Source organism: Phacochoerus africanus, chromosome 2 (assembly GCF_016906955.1).
Source record: "Phacochoerus africanus isolate WHEZ1 chromosome 2, ROS_Pafr_v1, whole genome shotgun sequence".
Lineage (NCBI taxonomy): Eukaryota > Metazoa > Chordata > Mammalia > Artiodactyla > Suidae > Phacochoerus > Phacochoerus africanus.
The window spans coordinates 271,138,453-271,157,355 of record NC_062545.1 but is presented as its reverse complement, the minus strand read 5'-3'; the positions used below and the strand labels follow the sequence as shown (position 1 = coordinate 271,157,355).

Here is an 18,903-nt window from a genome sequence, read left to right as displayed (position 1 = left end):
TCCCACTCCTGGGCATCTATTCAGAGAAAACCACCTCTCAAAAAGATACATGTACTACAATGTTCACTGCAGCACTATACAGAACAGGCAAGCATGGAAGCAACCTAAACATCCACGGACAGAGGAATGGATAAAGAAGATGTGGGACATATATGCAGTGGACTATTACTCAGCCATAAAAAAGGAATGAAATAATGGCATTTGCAACAACACGGATGGACTAGAAATTATCACGCTAAGTGAAGTTAGTCAATGAGATACAAACATCACATGCTATCACTTACATGTGGAAACTAAAAAAAGGATACAATGAACTTCTTGACAGAACAGATACTGACTCACAGATTTTGAAAAACTTACAATCACCAAAGGAGACAGGTTGGGGTTGGAGAAGGGATGGGCTGGGTGTTTGGGATGGAAATGCTATAAAACTGGGTTGTGATGATCATTGTACAACTATAAATATAATAAAATTCATTGAGTAAAAAAATACTTAGGAGTTCCCATTGTGGCGCAGAAGAAACGAATACAACTAGGAACCATGTGGTTGCAGGTTCAATCCCTGGCCTTGCTCCGTGGGCTGAGGATCTGGCATTGCTATGAGCTGTGGCGTAGGTCGGAGACACGGCTCAGATCTGATGTTGCTGTGGCTATGGTGTAGGCCGGCAGCTGTAGCTCCGATTAGACCCCTAGCCTGGGAACCTCCATATGCCACAGGTGCCACCCTAAAAAGCAAAAAAAAAAAAAAAAAATTAAATAAATAAATAATACTTAAAGGAGGCTATTATATCAAGTCAGCAAATACTGTCATGTCTTAATTCATGTTAAGAATACACTGGGGGAGGAGTTCCCGTCGTGGCGCAGTGGTTAACGAATCTGACTAGGAACCATGAGGTGGCGGGTTCGATCCCTGCCCTTGCTCAGTGGGTTAAGGATCCGGCGTTGCCGTGAACTGTGGTGTAGGTCGCAGACGTGGCTCAGATCCCCCATTGCTGTGGCTCTGGCGTAGGCTGGTGGCTACAGCTCCGATTAGACCCCTAGCCTGGAAACCTCCATATGCTATGGCAGCGGCCCAAGAAATGGTAAAAAAGACAAAAAAAAAATACACTGGGGGAGAGAGTGGGATGGACTGGGAATTTGGGATTAACAGATGCAAACTATTGCCTTTGGAATGGATAAGCAATGAGATCCTTCTGTATAGTACTGGGAACTACGTCTAGTCACTTATGATGGAGGATAATGTGAGAAAAAGAATGTATATATGCATGTGCGACTGGGTCACCTTGCTGTATAGTAGAAAATTGAGAGAACACTGTAAACCAGCTATAATGGAAGAAATAAAAATCATTTAAAATTTAAATAATAAAAATTTAAAAAGATATGACTACTAAATAGATTTTTTTTTTAAAAGAATACATTGGAGCAACCTCTTGGGACAGACCATGATGGAAGATAATATAAGAAAGAGAATGAGTCACTTTGCTGTAGAGCAGAAATTGGCACAAGACTGTAAATCAATTACACTTTAATTTAAAAAAGAACACCTTGGAGAAAAATGGCAACACTCATGGTATGTCTGTCGACTGTAACCACAATCCAGGGCTTAGGTGAAGAATGCAGCTGCCTCTGGGTGACCATGTAAAGGTGGTCCAAGATGACTGCATTTCCTGAAAGTACAAGATGCAGGCCAAAGCATACCATCCCCAGGGTACCATCTCCAGGGCTGAGCAGGGAGGGAAATTAGCAGGTGGCTTCAGTGGGAAGTCTCGTCATCCCTCCAGGAGCTGGTGCTCACCATGGGCTCAGAGATGAAATGCTGCCACTAATGGAAGCAGAGCAGAGACATGGACAACACCAGCGAGTCTGAGCTCTTCCACCTCTGGGTCCACTCACCCACGGCCAGCAGGCACTGGACGTCAGCACAATGGGAGTGCCTACTACACACCAGAGCCCGTGGGGGCGTGTATCTGGCCCAGAGCTCCAAGGCCTAGAGCGCCATTCTAAGCAATGCCAACAGACTGGCATTTCTCTGCCAGACTCATGGAGATTGTTAGCCAAGTGCTCCTCCTATGTGGATTAATTCTGCCATCCCAGGGAACAGAGAGGTCTTGTGAAAACAGGAGATCTGAGCCGAAATCTCAGAGGGCCTTGGAAACCTCTCCCGCAGTGAGAGTTAACTCCCAATCTGGAAAAACCGGCAGGATGTTTGCAATGTCATTTAGGAAAAGAACCCAAATCCTGCTAATGCAAAAATGAGAAAACGTCCTTTCCATCCCGCCATCAGTTCTAGGGTTTGCTATTGAATTTCCAAATGATGTATTCAAACAATGACTCTACATTGCATATTTTTGGGGATGGTCCAAGTTTCAAATATTCTGATCCCTGTTCAGACTATAAATCAGAAAATGTGTTCGGGTATTTTATTCAAGATAAACAACAACGGAGGTCACCAGACTTAAAACAGACTGGCTGGTCCCAAACACCATCAGAGAAGGTTTTCGGAAGAATCTCTCCCATTTCTATCTTCTCAGTTTTAGCCAAAAAAGATGCAGTGTCAGAGCAAGAATACATCAATGCATGGTTTTCGTGTCATTTTACTAAAAGCCAAACACATGTGACAAAGGTCGCTGATGAGTTCTCCCTCCCCAGAAGCTGGAACCCTTCAAGGCAGGCAGTTCTACCGAAAGTGAGGGTATGGGTAGGGTGGGCACTTGAAGGGCAAGGTCCGGGCCTGTCCCTTTTCACGTCCCACCGGCTCCCAGCCTCGGGAGGCCAGCCCCTCCCTCAGCCCCTCCCCCGGGGAGATGCCCTGGCTTCCTGGAGAGGAAGGCGTTTCCTAGGGCGGTGGCACACCCTCAACAGAAACACCAGGCGAGGCTGTCTTGTTTCTGCTGAAGTGGGAGTCCGCATCTGTGAGACGGACCCTTGTGAGCTGGTCTCTTAACGGCTTCTCCCTATTTTCAGAAATAGGCCCTTAAAATAGGATGTCCAACAGAGCTAGGCACCTGGCAATGCCTTCCTTCCTCCCAACCCTTCTCCCATCTCCTACCTCCTAGTCAGTCCTAGGCCCCCTAAAAATACAGGCTTTTGAAAGAAGTGGCCAATCTCCACATGTTACGGGATGTTTCTGCAGAGATGAAGCCTTCAGAATGAGAGGCCTAGTGGAGCCCAGCACAGTGTGGCCCGAGAGAAAAAGAACAAGGTGGTTTTCGGGGCATAAATGACAGCAAAGTGGCCAAATGGTTTTCACATCTGTTGAATGTAGTGTTTCCTCCCTCTCACAGCAACTAAATCCCCTCTTCCCAGCTACAACCTTCATACAAGGCTCTCCCAGTGTCCAACTAAACCAAACTAAAAAAAACTGTTGGCAAATTGGTCCTATGTCTTAGTAAATGGAAGATATCTTTAAATTTGGTTTTGATTTTTTTTTTTTTTGTCTTTTGAGGGCCATACCCTCAGCATATGGAGGGTCCCAGGCTAGGGGTCGAATCTGAGCTGTAGCTGCCGGCCTACAGCAATGAGGGATCTGAGCGGCATCTGCGACCTACACCACAGTTCACGGCAATGCCAGATCCTTAACCCACTGACAGAGGCCAGGGATCAAACCCACGTCCTCATGGATACCAGTCGGGTTCGTTAACCACCGAGCCATGACCAGAACTCCCAAATTTGCGTTTAGGTCAATCCAAATGTGTGACCAGAAGGGTTTGCAGAACAAAAAGCAATCAGCCCCGAAGATACATTCCTGCTTCTGCTCCCCAAGCCGCCGGGTCTGGCAATTTTCGTCAAGAAGATCCAAATTAAACAGGAGGACACCGTTTGTCATCCATCAGTGCCATCTCAACTAACGGGGTTATGAATGGCTCCGTTCTTTTTGGAAAGTAATCTGGCAGTAGTAACCCATTAAAAAGTTCTCGACATTTTATTTTTCAATGTCAAACTTATAAAAAATGTGCAAGAATACTATGATAAACTCTATAACCTTTCACCTAGCTTCACTAATTGTTAACATTTGGCCTCATTCACTTTATTTTTATGTATATAATTATATAGCTACACACATTTTTTTTTCTGGTCCATTTGTGAGCAAAATGCAGATATGATAACTCTTCACCCCAAATCCTTCAGCATTTTATTTCCCCAGAACAAGATGATCCTATTACATGAGGATAACATCATTACATCCAGGAAATTTATCGCTGGTACAACAGTATTATCTAATATACAGTCCACGTTCAAATTTGCTAATCATCCCAACAATGTTTTTTACAGCAATTTTCTTCTGCATCCAGGGTCATCCACTGCATTTAGATATTATCTCCTAAAAAGTGAAATGAGCATACTGTTGACACAGCAATCATAATACCAACAGAGGAGAAGCACCGGCATATGGGAAGATATAGAGAAAGATCTACATTTAGATACAAGATATGACTGTGGATGTTTACTGAACAATTACTTGTAATTGTAAAAATCTGGAAGTAATCTAACAGGCCATCACAACAAGGAAGTTGTTAAAAAAATTATCTCTGGAATATTAATGCAGCCATTAAAAACAGAATTAAATCTATACATATTGACCTGGAAGGACGCCCAGGATCTACTGGTGATAAAGACAAATTCCAGGACTTTCTGCTTTGCTTTTGGCCATTGGGAAGGACTGAGACCTGGCCGTAAGCTCCCCACCAGAAAAATAAGGACCTTTTAAATGATTCTAACACTTTTTATTATGAAATGACACACATTTACAGAAAACCACATTAAATAAATGCATACTTTGATGATTATAAAGTGAACACCTGTAACTACCACCCAGGTCAACAAACAGCCACCCCAATCGATAACTGAGTGGACCCCAAAAAAGGTACATACACACAACAGAATATTATTTGACCTTTTTTAAAAGGAAAGGAAATTGTGACACATGCTACAACACAGATGAACCCGGAGGACGTTAAGCGGAGTGAAACGGGCCCGTTACAAAAAGACAAACACTGTATGGTTCCACTTACAGGAACTACTCAGAGGAGACAAATTCATAGAGACAGTAAGTAAATAGCGGGGGTGCGGGGGTGGAGAGCTGTTTAATGGGTACAGTACAGAGTTTGGGGTCTACAAGAGAAAACTGCTCTGGAGGTCGGTTGCTCAGAATGTGAGTGTACTTACTACTTAAAATGGTTAAGATGGTAAATTTTGTGTTACACGTAGTTTATCACAATAAAGAAAAAAAAAAAAGTCACCCCGGAGTTCCTCCACGTGCCTTGTCCTAATCACAAGTCCCTCCCTCCTGTCAAAAGTAACCGCCACCTTGACTTTCCCCAAGTTTCTCTATAATTTTACCACCATATACCAAGACATCACAGTAACATCTTGCCTGCTCTTTAAAAATCTGATGTATAATATATTTTGTTTCTTTTAATTTACAGGTTAACCACTCCATCCCTTTACTTTCCTTATAACGGACCTATGCCGGAGAATCCAGGCCATTTGACCTACAAGGCTCCCCACACTCACAGTGCAGGTCAGCTTGTTTCTCTGTCCTTGCATTTCCCGCAAATTGGCAGCTGGATCCAGAGACCTGACAAGACACAGGTTCAGCCCCCCTGGAAGTACTGGGAGGTGGTGTGGTGCTGCTCCGTCAGGAGGCATAGTGTCTCTCGTGCTATGAGGCAGTGGTCATTGACGTTCAATGCTTACAGTGGTGAAGTCACTGGAGTTATAAAACGCTGACAGTCCAATTCCATCACTTACAAAGTGAAATAATTTAATAGAGAAATACCCTCCCTCATCTCCTATTTGGTTAACCAGTACAGCTTGAGGATGAAAGGCAGAACAAATACTGGATTCTTTCCTTATATTTTTCAGTTTTTAAGATAATGAACTGGTCCCCATTGTCATCCAGAGATGACCCACTGTTTGATGGGTTTCACTCAGCTGCAATTATTATCTTTTTGAGGCTCAAGCTATCCCATCATTAGGCAATGGGAGCTTCCTCTAGCTGTTGCTGGAGTCCTCTTTACATGACCCTAGTCGTTCCTGACAGCTTCCTCACTGATACTGGAAAGATGTAGCAGGCTCATCTTGAACATTCCCTGTCCCAGACTTGGAATCAACCAGTTCTTCTGGGAAGTCCTGGTTTTGTGATAAATGATAGTTCAAGACCACAATCTATAATCCATACTGATAATTCCTATTCAAATTCCAGACACCATTTTTTTCTTACTTAACCTTCTTTGCATCTCCTTTCTTCCATATCAAAAATCTTAGGGAGTTCCTGCTGCGGTGCAGAGGGTTAAGAACCCGACTGTAGCAGCTCGAGTCGCTGTGGAGGTGCTGGTTCAATCCCTGTCCTGACTCAGTGGGTTAAGGATCCAGCATTGCTGCAGCTGTGGCACAGGTCACAGCTGTGGCTTGGATTCAATCCCTGGCCCAGGAACATCCATATGCCACAGCTGTGGCCATTAAAAAAGAAAACCTTAGTCCCAGAGTTCCCACTGGGCACGGTGGGTTAAGAATCCGACCGTAGCAGCTCAGGTAGCTGCCAAAGCAGGAGTTTGATCCCTGGCCCAGCACAGTGGGTAAAAGGATCCAGCATTGCCCCAGCTGCAGCATGGGTCATAGCTGTGGCTCTGATTCAATTCCTGGCCTGGGAACTTCCATATGCCACACCCGCAGCCATAAAATTAAATAAATAAATAAATATCTGGAGCTCCCTTCATGGCTCAGCCGTTAACAAACCCGACTAGGATCCATGAGGACAAGGGTTCAATCCCTGGCCTCACGCACTGGGTTAAGGCTCTGGCGCTGCCGTGAGCTGTGGTGTAGGTTGCAGATGCGGCTTGGATCTGGCACTGCTGTGGCTGTGGCCGGCAGCTGTAGCTCCGATTCGACCCCTAGTCTGGGAACTTCCATATGCCCTGGGTACAGGCATAAAAGAAAAAAAAAAGAAAAAAAGAAAAATCTTCATCTCAGGGACGCAAGGTTTCAAGGGTTACTGTATCCAATAATTACTCACTTTATCCTCCATTATACGCAATACAGTCTCAGCATAGCAAAACAAATGCTATCACCACCAATGTAATTACTGAGAAAAGTGATGAAATTTTTGCGTATATTCTCTCCACTCTCCCCATTTTTTACAGTTTATACTGTAAGACTCATACTGTATGTAGGGACATCCAGCCATTACATTGCATTCTACACACCCTCCCCTTTTAATTCTCACTTGGTCTTAATTCTGCAGGAAATAAATGTTTACCACTCTCCACTAATCTTATAGTGATGTTTCTGTAAATCATTTTTATTGTCCGAAGCTTGTTCTCTAGCAGATTCCTCAGGAAGGGCTCACAGGAGTAATACTCTGAGGCCTGGCATGTTCGCAACAGTCTGCCTGCGTCCTTCACACGCGAAAGGGGCTTTTTCTGTATAGAAAAACTTTGGCTCACTTTTTTTTTCTAGGTTATTCTACTCTCTTTTAGCCAAAAACGTTCCTTTCAAAAAGATTGATGGTAATCTAATATTTTCTCTTATTATAAGTCCTGTTTTTGCTTAGATGCCCAAAGGATTTTAACTTTTCCTCTAATATCCAGCAAGTTTACCAATAGCATGTCTTAATATTGGCCATTCTGGATTGCCTCGGAGTACATCCTTTTAACAGGTAGGTGTAAGTCTTTTTTCATTTTGCGAAAATCTTCTTATAGTTTTAAGTATTTAATCAATGCCCTTGCCCTTTTTTTTGGCAGGGTGGGGGCGGCGGGGGCGGGGGGTGCCTGCACCTGCAGCATATGGAAGTTCCTGGGCCAGGGATGGAATTCGAGCCACAGCTGAAACCTACACCACACCTGTGGCAAAGCCAGATCCTTAACCCACTGCGCCACAGCAGGAACTCCCTCCCTTGCCTTTTTATTCTCCTTTTTCAGGGATTTCTATTATCTGTATGTTGGATCGTCTTTTCCTGTCATCAATATTTTTCACTTTTTTTCAAAGTCTATTCATTTATTTTGATCTTAAAATTTTTCCTCCCTTAAGGTATTTTCTATCATGTCTTCCTGCTCTTGCGTTCCTTCTCGTTCAACTCTCATTTCCAAAATAACTTTTATCTTCAATGCGTTCCTAACTCTGCCACCTCATTTCTCTGAGATTTTTCAATTTCCAATTTATACTGTTCATGTATAACAGTGTGACCTTCGTGTAGCTGATTTTGAAATAGAAAGTTACAGTTTTCATCTGTTTTGTGACATGTCTTTCTGGCATGCTTTCATTATCCACAGGAATTTCTCCTTAGTCTTTTGTTCTTCTAATAACTTTGAAAGATCTGACATCAATAATTAATTTTCTATTCCTTATTTCATGCCAAATTAGTTTTCCTAAACTTTTTAGAGAGGAACCGGGTTCAAGGTAGCTTGTATGACCCCACATGGCTCTTCTTTTGGTTACCTTCATGGGGTAGTGAACAGCATGCAGTTGTTTTTTGAGATTTATCTCCTTCTCCCTCTCTCTCTCCCTCCCTCTCCACACCCCCACCCACTTTTATTTAGACCTTTTCTTTCCTTAACTTTATGCTGAGCATTTGCACTTCACTCCCATACTGAATTTCACTTTGTCATGGAGCCTTGTTCTGAAAGTGAGCCCTGCCGGCTGCCCTCAAGAGCTCACAGGGTCTAGTCCACAGACCCCTTTCACCCATCCATCAATGAGCGGTGAGAATTCCTTTCAATTTCAGTCACTGTTCTCATTACTGACCAGCTGAACGTTCTGGTGAGTTCCTATTGGCAATTTCGGGGTTCTCCTATTCTCTACTCTCTCGAATGCACGAATACTTCCTTCTGCTTTCTCTCATACTAAAGTTGATACTCCACAGGTCTTGTTGAGGGTGGTGGTGTATCCCCAGCCACTTGTATTTTTGGGTTTGAGAGGGAAAACCTGCTACCTAATTTTATTGTAAATATTGTTCATGGGTTTTGGGGGTTGCTCTCTAGTTGTTCTGGATGTTTTTATGCTGGGATTCAGAGAGAAGAAAGAACTATGCTGCTGGAGTTCCTGTCGTGGCTCAGTGGAAATGAATCTGACTAGCATCTGTGAGGATGCAGGTTCGATCCACGGCCTTGCTCAGTGGGTTAAGGATCCGGCATTGCCATAAGCTGTGGTGTGAGTCACAGACACAGCTCGGACCCTGCATTGCTGTGGCTGTGGTGTAGGCCAGCAGCTACAGCTCTAATTTGACCCCTAGCCTGGGAACCTCCATATGCCTTGGGTGTAGCCCTAAAAAAAAAAGAACTATGCTGCTGTCATTACCATCTCCCCAAAATCACCCAAATGATTTTTTTTTTGTCTTTTTAGGGCCCCACCTGCAGTATATGGAGGTTCCCAGGTTAGGGGTCTAATCGGAGCTGTAGACACCGGCCTACGCCAAAGCCACAGCAACGCCAGATCCAAGCCACGTCTGCAACCTATACCACAGCTCACGGCAACGCCGGATCCTTAATCCACTGAGCGAGGCCAGGGATCAAACCCAAAACCTCATGGTTCCTAGTCAGATTCATTTCCGCTGCACTACGACAGGAACTCCCAAATGAGTTTTTAATGGACTTTTGTGTCTGGCTTTTTTCTTCCTTTCATATTGTTACACAGGAAACTAAAATACCAGGTGGTCTGGTTCAATTCCAATACCTGGCAACTCTAATGCTTCCCCAAAGACCAAAGACTTCAGAGGACCTGGCTTCACATCTCAACTGAAGACACACTGGCTCTGGCCGGGATGGCAAAGTTTCAGCAGTGCACCCTCCAAGCACTCATCGTCCTCCCCACGGTCTACCCAGCCTCAGAAAATGGACCGGGGCAGGCTGAGCAACACTCCAGGGCCAAGACTAGAAAACCAGCTCCAAAGTCTCACCAAGGGGTCCTGCTGGACAACGGTATTCTAGGGGCATGGGGGACCACTGAAAGCCTCATTATTCCCTCATTCCTTTCGCCAAGCTAAAAAACACAACTCAAAGACACAATGAGCAAACAAAAGCAAACAGATGTAGACGCTAAGCCATCAGCCAGCAAGGTCCATGAAGTCTTCTAAAGGAGAGGCCGTACAGTTTTGTGCTAAGGGCACAGACTAGCACTGCACTGTCCAATACAGTGGCCACTGGCCAAATATGGCCACTGAGCATTTGAAACATGGCCAGCACTCTAAGTTTAGAACACACATGAGTTTCAAAGACTCAGTCTGACAAAAGGATGCAAAGCATCTCAATAATTTTATGTTGCTTATAGGTCAAAATGATAATATTTTAGATATACTAAGATATACTGTACTAAGTAAAAAACATTTTTCTTTTTCTTTCCCTTTTTAGGGCCGCACCTGCGGCATATGGAAGTTCCTGGGCTACGGATCAAATTGGAGCTGCAGCTGCCAGCCTACACCACCACCACAGCAACACAGGATCTGCGCCACATCCGTGACCTATGCTGCAGCTTGTGGCAACGCTGGATCCTTAACTCACTGAGAGAGGACAGGGATCGAACCGGCATCCTCATGGACACTATGTCGGGAACCCACTGAGCAACAATGTGAACTCTAATAAAAAATATTTTTAAAAATAATATCATCTCGGAGTTCCCGTCATGGCTCAGTGGTTAACGAATCTGACTAGGAACCATGAGGTTCCGGGTTTGATCCCTGGCCTTGCTTAGTGGGTTAAGGATCTGGCGTTGCCGTGAGCTGTGGTGTAGGTCGCAGACATGGCTCAGATCTGGCGTTGCTGTAGCTCTGGCTCTAGGCCAGCAGCAATAGCTCCGATTAGATCCCTAGCCTGTGAACCTCCATATGCCATGGGTGCGGCCCTAGAAAAAGACAAATAATAATAGTAGTAGTAATAATAATAATATCATCTCTTTTTTTTAATGTGGCTACTAGGGGAAAAAAAATTTTTTTTTTGTCCTTTGTCTTTTTAGGGCCGCACCTGCAGCATATGGAGGTTCCCAGGCTTAGGGGTCTAGTCAGAACTGTAGCCACCGGCCTACACCAGAGCCACAGCAACATGGGACCTGAGCCACGTCTGCGACGTACACTACAGCTCATGGCAACGCCAGATCCTTAACCCACTGAGCAAGGCCAGGGATCGAACCTGGAACCTCATGGTTCCTAGTTGGATTCGTTTCCACTGCACCACCATGGGAACTCCCTAGAAAATTTTAAATTGCATACGTGGCTCAGGTTATATTTCTGCTAGACTCAAATGTCTGAAGCCCTGGTTTTAAAGCCCAGACTTACCATCTGTGTGAAGAGGCGGCTTTCCTCTCTAAGCATTGACTTGCTCATCAGTATACTTGGAATAAAAAGTATACCTAATTGATAAGGCTGCTGTGAAAAGCATAGTAAATTAACGCCTGTAAAACATTTAGTTCAAGACCTGGACAAAGTACGTGTTCAAAATGGGAGCTTCCCTTATCATTACCATCCAGCCTTCGGTGAATAATCGGGGATGAAGGTTTCAGACCTGACTCTGCCCACATCTGGCTATATAATCCAGGTGTTTTTTTGTTTTTTATTTTTTATTTTTATTTTTTATCTTTTTAGGGCCATGCCCACGGCATATGGAAGTTCCCAGGCTAGAAGTCAAATTGGAGCTGTAGCTGCCGGCCCACATCACAGCCACAGCAACACCAGATCCTTAACCCGCTGAGCGAGGCCAGGGATGGAACCTGCGTCCTCATGGATACTAGTCGGGTTCGTTACCGAGGAGCCATGATGGGAACTCCCAGGTTTCTTTTTTTTTTAGTTTATTAGAAAATCGAGAGCTTACTAATGTGACCCATCGGGTTGTTCTGTGGACTGAATTCTTTTCACCAACATGCATTTATTCAGCACCTACTGTGACCTGGGCACTATTCTGGGCAATGAGGAAAGAGCAGTTGAACAAGTCAGATTAAGTTCCTGTCCTTAGGGAGTCTGCATTCTAGTGGAGGAGACAGACCCTACAAAACACTGTGAGAAGATGCAATGTCGAGTAGTAATAAGGGGTGTGAAGAAAACGGAGCAGGGTCAGGGAAGAGAGCGTGACAGAGACATGCTGTGTTAGCCGGTGAAATCCCTCTCCAAGGACTGATATCTGAACAGAGACTGGGGGACACGTGGGAAAGAGCCATCAGGACTGAAGAAGAACACGCACAGGGCCCTGAGGCAGGGGGATGCCAGGTGAGTCTAGGGAAGAAAGAGGCAGCCACGGGTACCTGGGGGACAAGGGGATGGGGCAGGAGGCTGGGTCAAACCAAGCACTGGAGGCCTCACAAGGAATTCTGGGTCTCATTCTTCAAGGAGGGAGCCCTGGAGAGTCTGCCACAGGGTTGAAAAGGATCCCTCTGATACACTCAGGGAGGTGATGCATGTGCCAGGTTCTCATGGCCTGGCACAGAGTAAGCATGAGCGTCAGCGATGGCAGAGCAAAGAGATGGGCCCACTGAGCTCCAGAGGACCCTGAGGGGCACGAAACCTGTTACAGCAAGAGGACCAGGAAGAAGTGGGCGCAGCGGGAAACACGTCTGCGGTTCTGAAGAGAATTGCAGCCCTGGGACGTTGCTTACACGCAGGCTCCAGGTCACCCCAAAGCCAACAACCTCCCTCTGCCCTCAAAGCACAAAAGGATGAAATCAAGTCATGGCAAAAAAAGAGCCAGCAAAGAACCACAGGGTCAGGCCAGCAGCAGCACACTGGACGAAGAAAAAACAGTTTTTTAAAAAACAATGAATTACAAAAATTGTCCAAACAATACTGTTTATCAGTATAGAAAACAGTCATTTAAAAATACTGAAAAGGGCAAATACACAAAAAGAAGAAAACTTTAATTCCAATTACCTAGACTCTTATAATCAGAAACTACAATAAATAGTATGTTTGGCTATTTATTCAAATAGCTCCAGATATTTATAGATATCTAAATAGCAAATCTAGACCTTTTTGTATGCAAATAGCAACATGAATGTGTTATACACACTTCTCAAAAACGGCGTTATTCTCCATAACTTGTGCTGAATTTGCTCCTTTCACTTGCGAGTCATATATATTGTGTACCTCTTCCACGGCGGTTAAGTTTCTAGATAGGCAGCATCCTTTCTTAACACTTCATGGACTTTCATAAAGACTACTTTATTCAGCAATTTCCCTGCTGTTGGGTATATGGGTTGTTTCCACCCAGAGCAGTGACCCCCCCCCCCAGCACCCCGCTGTGGTCCCCGGCCACCCGCATCCGTTCTGCTACTTACAGCAAACTCCTCGGGAGTTACTTTCAGGACATCGAAGACAACGGCATCGTAGCTCTTGCTGGCATAGTCGCAGCTCTGGCCCTCCAGAGAGTCTGAGCTGCTACCCTGCAGAGGACAGGGAGAGAGGGGCCCGCCTGAGCAGTCCGGCTAACTCCAGAATCACTGACCCCCGAACCTCAGCACTGAGGATGCGAGAGCGACAGAACCACACAATGACAAAGGCTTCAGTTGGTGAGGGCTTTACTCTATCCCAGGCACTGTGTGAAGCACGGCAGATGCATGGGATGTAATTCTCAAGACAGAGCAGACACTAGTGTTATTCCCATTCTGCGGAGAAGGAAGCAGAGGCGGTGCTAGTTCCCGGGGTATCTCAGCTAGAAGGAGACCTCGTTTGTGTCTTTCTGGTCTCAGGACGCAAACCCTCCATCACTACACCCCAGCTGCTTCCCCCGCCTGGGGACGGCGGAGGAAAGGGCCCTTCCCAGCCCTCACATCCTAGGAGGCCTGAGGAGACCATTTGTTTTGTTGGGTCTTTCAAACTTTACCTGGTTTCACCTTTTTTTTTTTTTTTCTAACTGAAGTCATTGCAGGAAATTATTACACAAAACGTTAAACTGGATCTTGAGGCTTATTTCATGTACAAGCCACTTGGAATCCAAAGCCTGTTCGCTGATGAGGTGAGAGGTAACTGAGTGGCTTTGGAGATGGTGAGAAAGTTCTATTGAGTAGGGCCGAGTTAAAAAGAACACCACTGGCCCTGCATGTAAAGGAAGGGTCTCCCGTAAAAAGGGAAGTTAAAACTCCCCAAATGAGGCCAGTTTCGTGAAACCCAACGCTGTGGGGATCCCAGAATGTTGAATATACCTTCTCTTCAATTTTATTTAATTTCATCAAATTCTACTTTGGGGAACCAGTCACACTTACCACCCAAAAACTGTGCCCTGTTCGTAAATGGTTTTATTCGTCTCAACCCATGAAGAGGGATTTTGTGGTTTCCATTAACCTCAACATCTTGGACCAGGATTTAGAGAATACGCTTTTATTAATTCCTCTTTATTTCACTCTTTCCAAAATGGCTATATCTGGAAAAACGTTGCAGTCTTACTGGAAACTAGAGTGTTTGTAGGCCAGGGAGGGAAACCAATAGTCAACAACTGAAAATAGGAGGTTAAAAGAAGGAACAGAAACTTAAAACCTGTAGATTTCAATAGGCCTGTGTCATTTAAAGGCTTTACAAATGAGTCCCCTATACCGAAAACTCTTAAGATGATCTTATGCGGCTCTGAGCTCTGCCGTCGGACAGGCCTGGTTAGAGCGCCAGCTCCACACTAGCTGCTGTCTGACGGCTTCATCTCCATGAGCCTCAGCTGCCACCTGTAAAGCGGCATCATCAGAACCTGCTCCAGGGGGCGTAGCACAGGTCACATAAAAGGAAGCTTACAAGCAACTGGCAGGATCCCCTCTCAGGAGCCGGGGAGGGGCAGGTGGGGGGAGACAGACTCAGGCCTGGCTGTTTTACAAGTTCCATGGGCAATGGGGCATCCTACCCTGAGGAGAAGCTGTGTTAAATTTCTGAAAAGTAATAAAGAGTCATCTTTTTTTTTCTGCTTTTTCTTTCTTTCTTTCCTTTTTTTTTTTTTTTCCTTTTCAGGGCCGCACTTATGGCATATGGAAGTTCCCAGGCTATAGGGGTCTAATCGGAGCTGTAGCTGCCGGCCTACACCACAGCCACAACAACACAGGATCCAAGCTGTGCCTGTGACCTACATCTCAGCTCACAGCAACGCCAGATCCTTAACTCACTGAGCGAGGTCAGGGATCGAACCTGCATCCTCATGGATACTAGTCTTGTTCATAACCTGCTGAACCACACGGGAACTCCCAATAACGACTAATCTGGAATGCTTCCGGAGTTGGCCATCTATTCTATCCCTCAGTCTTACACATCCTGAGCAAACGACTACCAATAAACGGTACTGCGCCTGCATGCTCCCTGTCCACGGAGCAGCCTGAATCAGGGGACACGGGACGGAGTGTCTTCTGCGGAGGCCGAGCGTCATCTCGGTCAGGACCAGCGGCTCCAGCGTCACGGAGGCCTGGCCGTGAACCCCCACCCGCTGCGGACCAGCTGTGTCGTTTGAAGCCCGTTCATTCACTGCCCCCTGCCTTAGTGTCCTCATCTATAAACCGGGAATGAAGCAACAGTACATCCCTGATGGGGTCGTCGTGAGGATTAAGTGAGATCATGCCGTGGAATGTACAAAAAAAGCTGCCCGGTCTACCGTAAGCACTGAATCACGCGTGGGTGTCTGCATGAACACGTCATTCAGTCACCAAAATACACTGAGCACTTCAGTTACACATGTGTTCATCCGTCTATTCACGCACCAAATGTGTATTGAGTACTCACCGGGTTCTGGATACACATGTGCATGTGTGTTTGTACACAGACACATATATGTACATACAGATGTACACATACATATACACAGAGAGGGGCCAGAAAAGAAAGGAGTTTTACTCGAGACAGAGTGTAAATTGTAAATGGAAATAGAGTCTGGCTCCCCTTGTTACCAAAGAGAGGCCATTCCTGGAATTTCAGGATTTATAACTTTCCTGTAACACCCCATTGCACCTGCCGCAAACACACACACTCATACAAGGGGCCTTATTTAATCAAACGTTGCCCCAAGTATATTCAGGGGCGGTGGGGATGATGATGCAGTAACTTTATTTAAACCTATCCTGGCGCCATCGGGGAATTTTAAAAGGTACCCACAAGTCTGCTTTCAGAACCAGAAATCGAACTAAGGAATTTTTTTAAAGGGTTATGAGAAATGAATTGGTTCCCGTGAATTCTAGCTGAGTGCACAGAATCCAAAAGTGCAGCCTGAACATGAGGGCCTTTGTAAGCTCAGAACACAGAGCGCCCCCTGGCCGGTTTGTCACAGGCGCGAGGGTTATGCGGCTGACGTGGTGGCTTCCCTGGGCCTCGGATGACACCCGCTTCTCCTGCCTGCCTCTGTTCCATTACAGAACTTGGAAGGCAAAGTCCCAAACCCCCAGGGCAGGGGCCTGAGCCCAGGCCACTCTCCGACCACCAGTCCTTATGGCCGTTTCCTACTGAGCAAGGTAAATAGGTGCCCAGGGCCAGCTGGAATCACTTCGGTCTGACTTCATTCCGGAATGTGTGACTTATTTATAATCAGCCGCAGCTTTTCTTGGGGAAGGTCTGCTCCCTTCTTGCCACCAAGATGGAATGTGGCACTTGCTACGACTGGACTGGGCAGGGGTTTGTTTTTCTTTGAAGAGAACAACTTCGGAAAACACACTGATCCTCGGAGCTGCCTGCCTCCCAAACCTCACGCCTGGCGCGGCCGGGGCCTCGGGAGGGCGAAGAATGGCGGTATTCACGGAGCCCGGCGGCCCCGCAGGCCTCGACGCGGGGCCCGGGTCAGCGGGAAGGAGCCCCGCCCCGCCCCCACGGCCCAGGCCCGCGTCTCCGTACCTGTGGAGTGGCGGAGGTGACCAACACGCCAGCCATCAGACCATCCCTCTTGTACATGGTCTCTGGGCCGCAGGGAGCTTCAGCGCAGCCTCTGTCGGTGACATAACCTGTCTGGAGAAGTCCTGCAAGGCAAAGGGGCTCGTAAAAACCAGCGTCAAACCAACGGACTCCCACCCTGCGAGAGGGCTGCGCTGGACTCCAGCACATGGCCTCAGAGGAGACCCTCGAAGAAAGGTTACAGGCTGGTGGCCTTCAGGTCAGACATGGCCCACAGATGTGGTCTGGTAGGCTTGTACACATTTTAGTGTTTTTTTAATTAATCGCCAACGTTTAAAAATTGGAAGGTTTCTCATAGAATTCTGGATGTCTGACTTTCTTGGCAGCACTGGGCCCCCAGACCTGCATGACAACCATCAGCCGGGCTGAGCAGCGCCTGGCCCTGTACCCGGAGCAAGTGCCTTTCAGACCCCACCTGGCCTGTGCCACTTGGCCCTTGTAGGCACTAGAGTTGATGACCTTTGTTTTATTTTTTTTAATTTTATTTATTCATTTATTTTCCCTCTGTGCAGCATGGGGACCAAGTTACACATACATGTGTACATGCTTTTTCCTCCCAGTATCTAGATGTAGTTCTCAATGCTACACAGCAGGATCTCATTGTAAATCCATTCCAAGAGCAGTAGTTTGCACCTGTTAACCCCAAGCTCCGGAACCCTCCCACTCCCTCCCTCTCCCCCCCCAACCCCCCTGCCCTGGGCAGCCACAGGTCTATTCTCCAAGTCCTTTGACCTTTGTTTCATTTTTTTATTTTTTTTTTGTCTTTTGTCTTTTTGTTGTTGTTGTTGTTGTTGTTGCTATTTCTTGGGCCGCTCCCGTGGCATATGGAGGTTCCCAGGCTAGGGGTTGAATCAGAGCTGTAGCCACCGGCCTACGCCAGAGCCACAGCAACGCGGGATCCGAGCCGCGCCTGCAACCTACACCACAGCTCACAGCAACACCGGATCGTTAACCCACTGAGCAAGGGCAGGGACCGAACCCGCAACCTCATGGTTCCTAGTCGGATTCGTTAACCACTGCGCCACGACGGGAACTCCTGACCTTTGTTTTAAAATGAAGGCGCGTGAGGAAGACAAACTGCGCAGCAGACTGTTTCATCGATAATAATACGGATACCAGCTAAGAGTCACAGAGTTCTTGCCATGGGCCATGCACTTCACACACACTAACTCATCCAACCCGCACAACAGTCCTCGGGTAGGTCCCGTCATCACACCAAATTACATGCGTGGAATGTGAGGCACAGAGAGGTTAAGGAACTCGTGCTTTGGTGTCTCTGCTCATGCTGTCCCACCAAACCATCATTATTCAAGACCCTGCGAAGACGTCACCTCCCCTGGTTATCACAGCTGGACCGGCTGCGCTGCTCTCCGCCGATGTGTATGTACATCTAGTAGGGCATGTATCACATGACCGAACATCACGGCACTGTAGGCACCACCAGCTTCTCAGCAGGAAAGGGAGCAGGAGGTAATGGGGGAAGGAAGAAGACAGAGGCACCAGTTGGAAGCCAACTGCAGCTATCAGGCAAGAGACAAGGGTCCTCCGAGCCGAGGTGGCAGCAGTGACGTCAAAGAGAAGGACGCAGAGAGACAGCAAGGATAGAAACGCAATGGAAACTGATGACGGGTGATGGAGAACCAGCTGAGGCGGCACGGCTTCTGGCTCAAGGTACCCGAGGCTGCTGTGCCCCATCGGGAATCAGAACAGAGGCGGCGTAGCAGATTTGCGGGGAAAGACAATGAAGGCGATTTAGAACATGCTGAATCTGTGCTGCCCACTAGAAAATCAACCCTGGGGAACAAGGTCTGGCCCAGGCGTCTCTGGGAAAGATGTTACAGAGGTGGCTCGGAAAGACGAAAGTGCCGGCCTGACCTGGACTCTGCAACCCTCCCAGAGCCCTCAGCCACATGGCCCATCACAAGTGTGCTGCCAAGAAACAAGTCGGGCGGCCAAAAAGCAAGGTCACGCCCCACCCCCGGGCTCTGTCCCTGCACGTGTCCCAAACGGCTCTGCTCTCTTCCCTTCAACTGTCTCAACAATCGTCTTCGAGCCTCCTACCTTCCCTCCTTTCTTCCCCCAAACAG

At 46.7% G+C, this 18,903-nt stretch overlaps 1 protein-coding gene across 9 annotated transcripts in view; it reads right to left on the bottom strand.

Annotated features, from left to right (window-relative positions):
• RALGPS1 (Ral GEF with PH domain and SH3 binding motif 1) overlaps nt 1-18,903 on the bottom strand; it is a 291,847-nt gene that overhangs the window by 229,902 nt on the left and 43,042 nt on the right. For all 9 annotated transcript variants that reach the window (XM_047768428.1, XM_047768433.1, XM_047768434.1 and 6 more), the window contains exons 2-3: nt 16,760-16,881; nt 13,252-13,356 (exon numbers count right to left, since the gene is read on the bottom strand). In XM_047768428.1, the coding sequence (XP_047624384.1) occupies nt 13,252-13,356; nt 16,760-16,816 (162 nt within the window). In that variant the 5' untranslated portion in view covers nt 16,817-16,881. The remainder of the gene's footprint in view (nt 1-13,251; nt 13,357-16,759; nt 16,882-18,903) is intronic.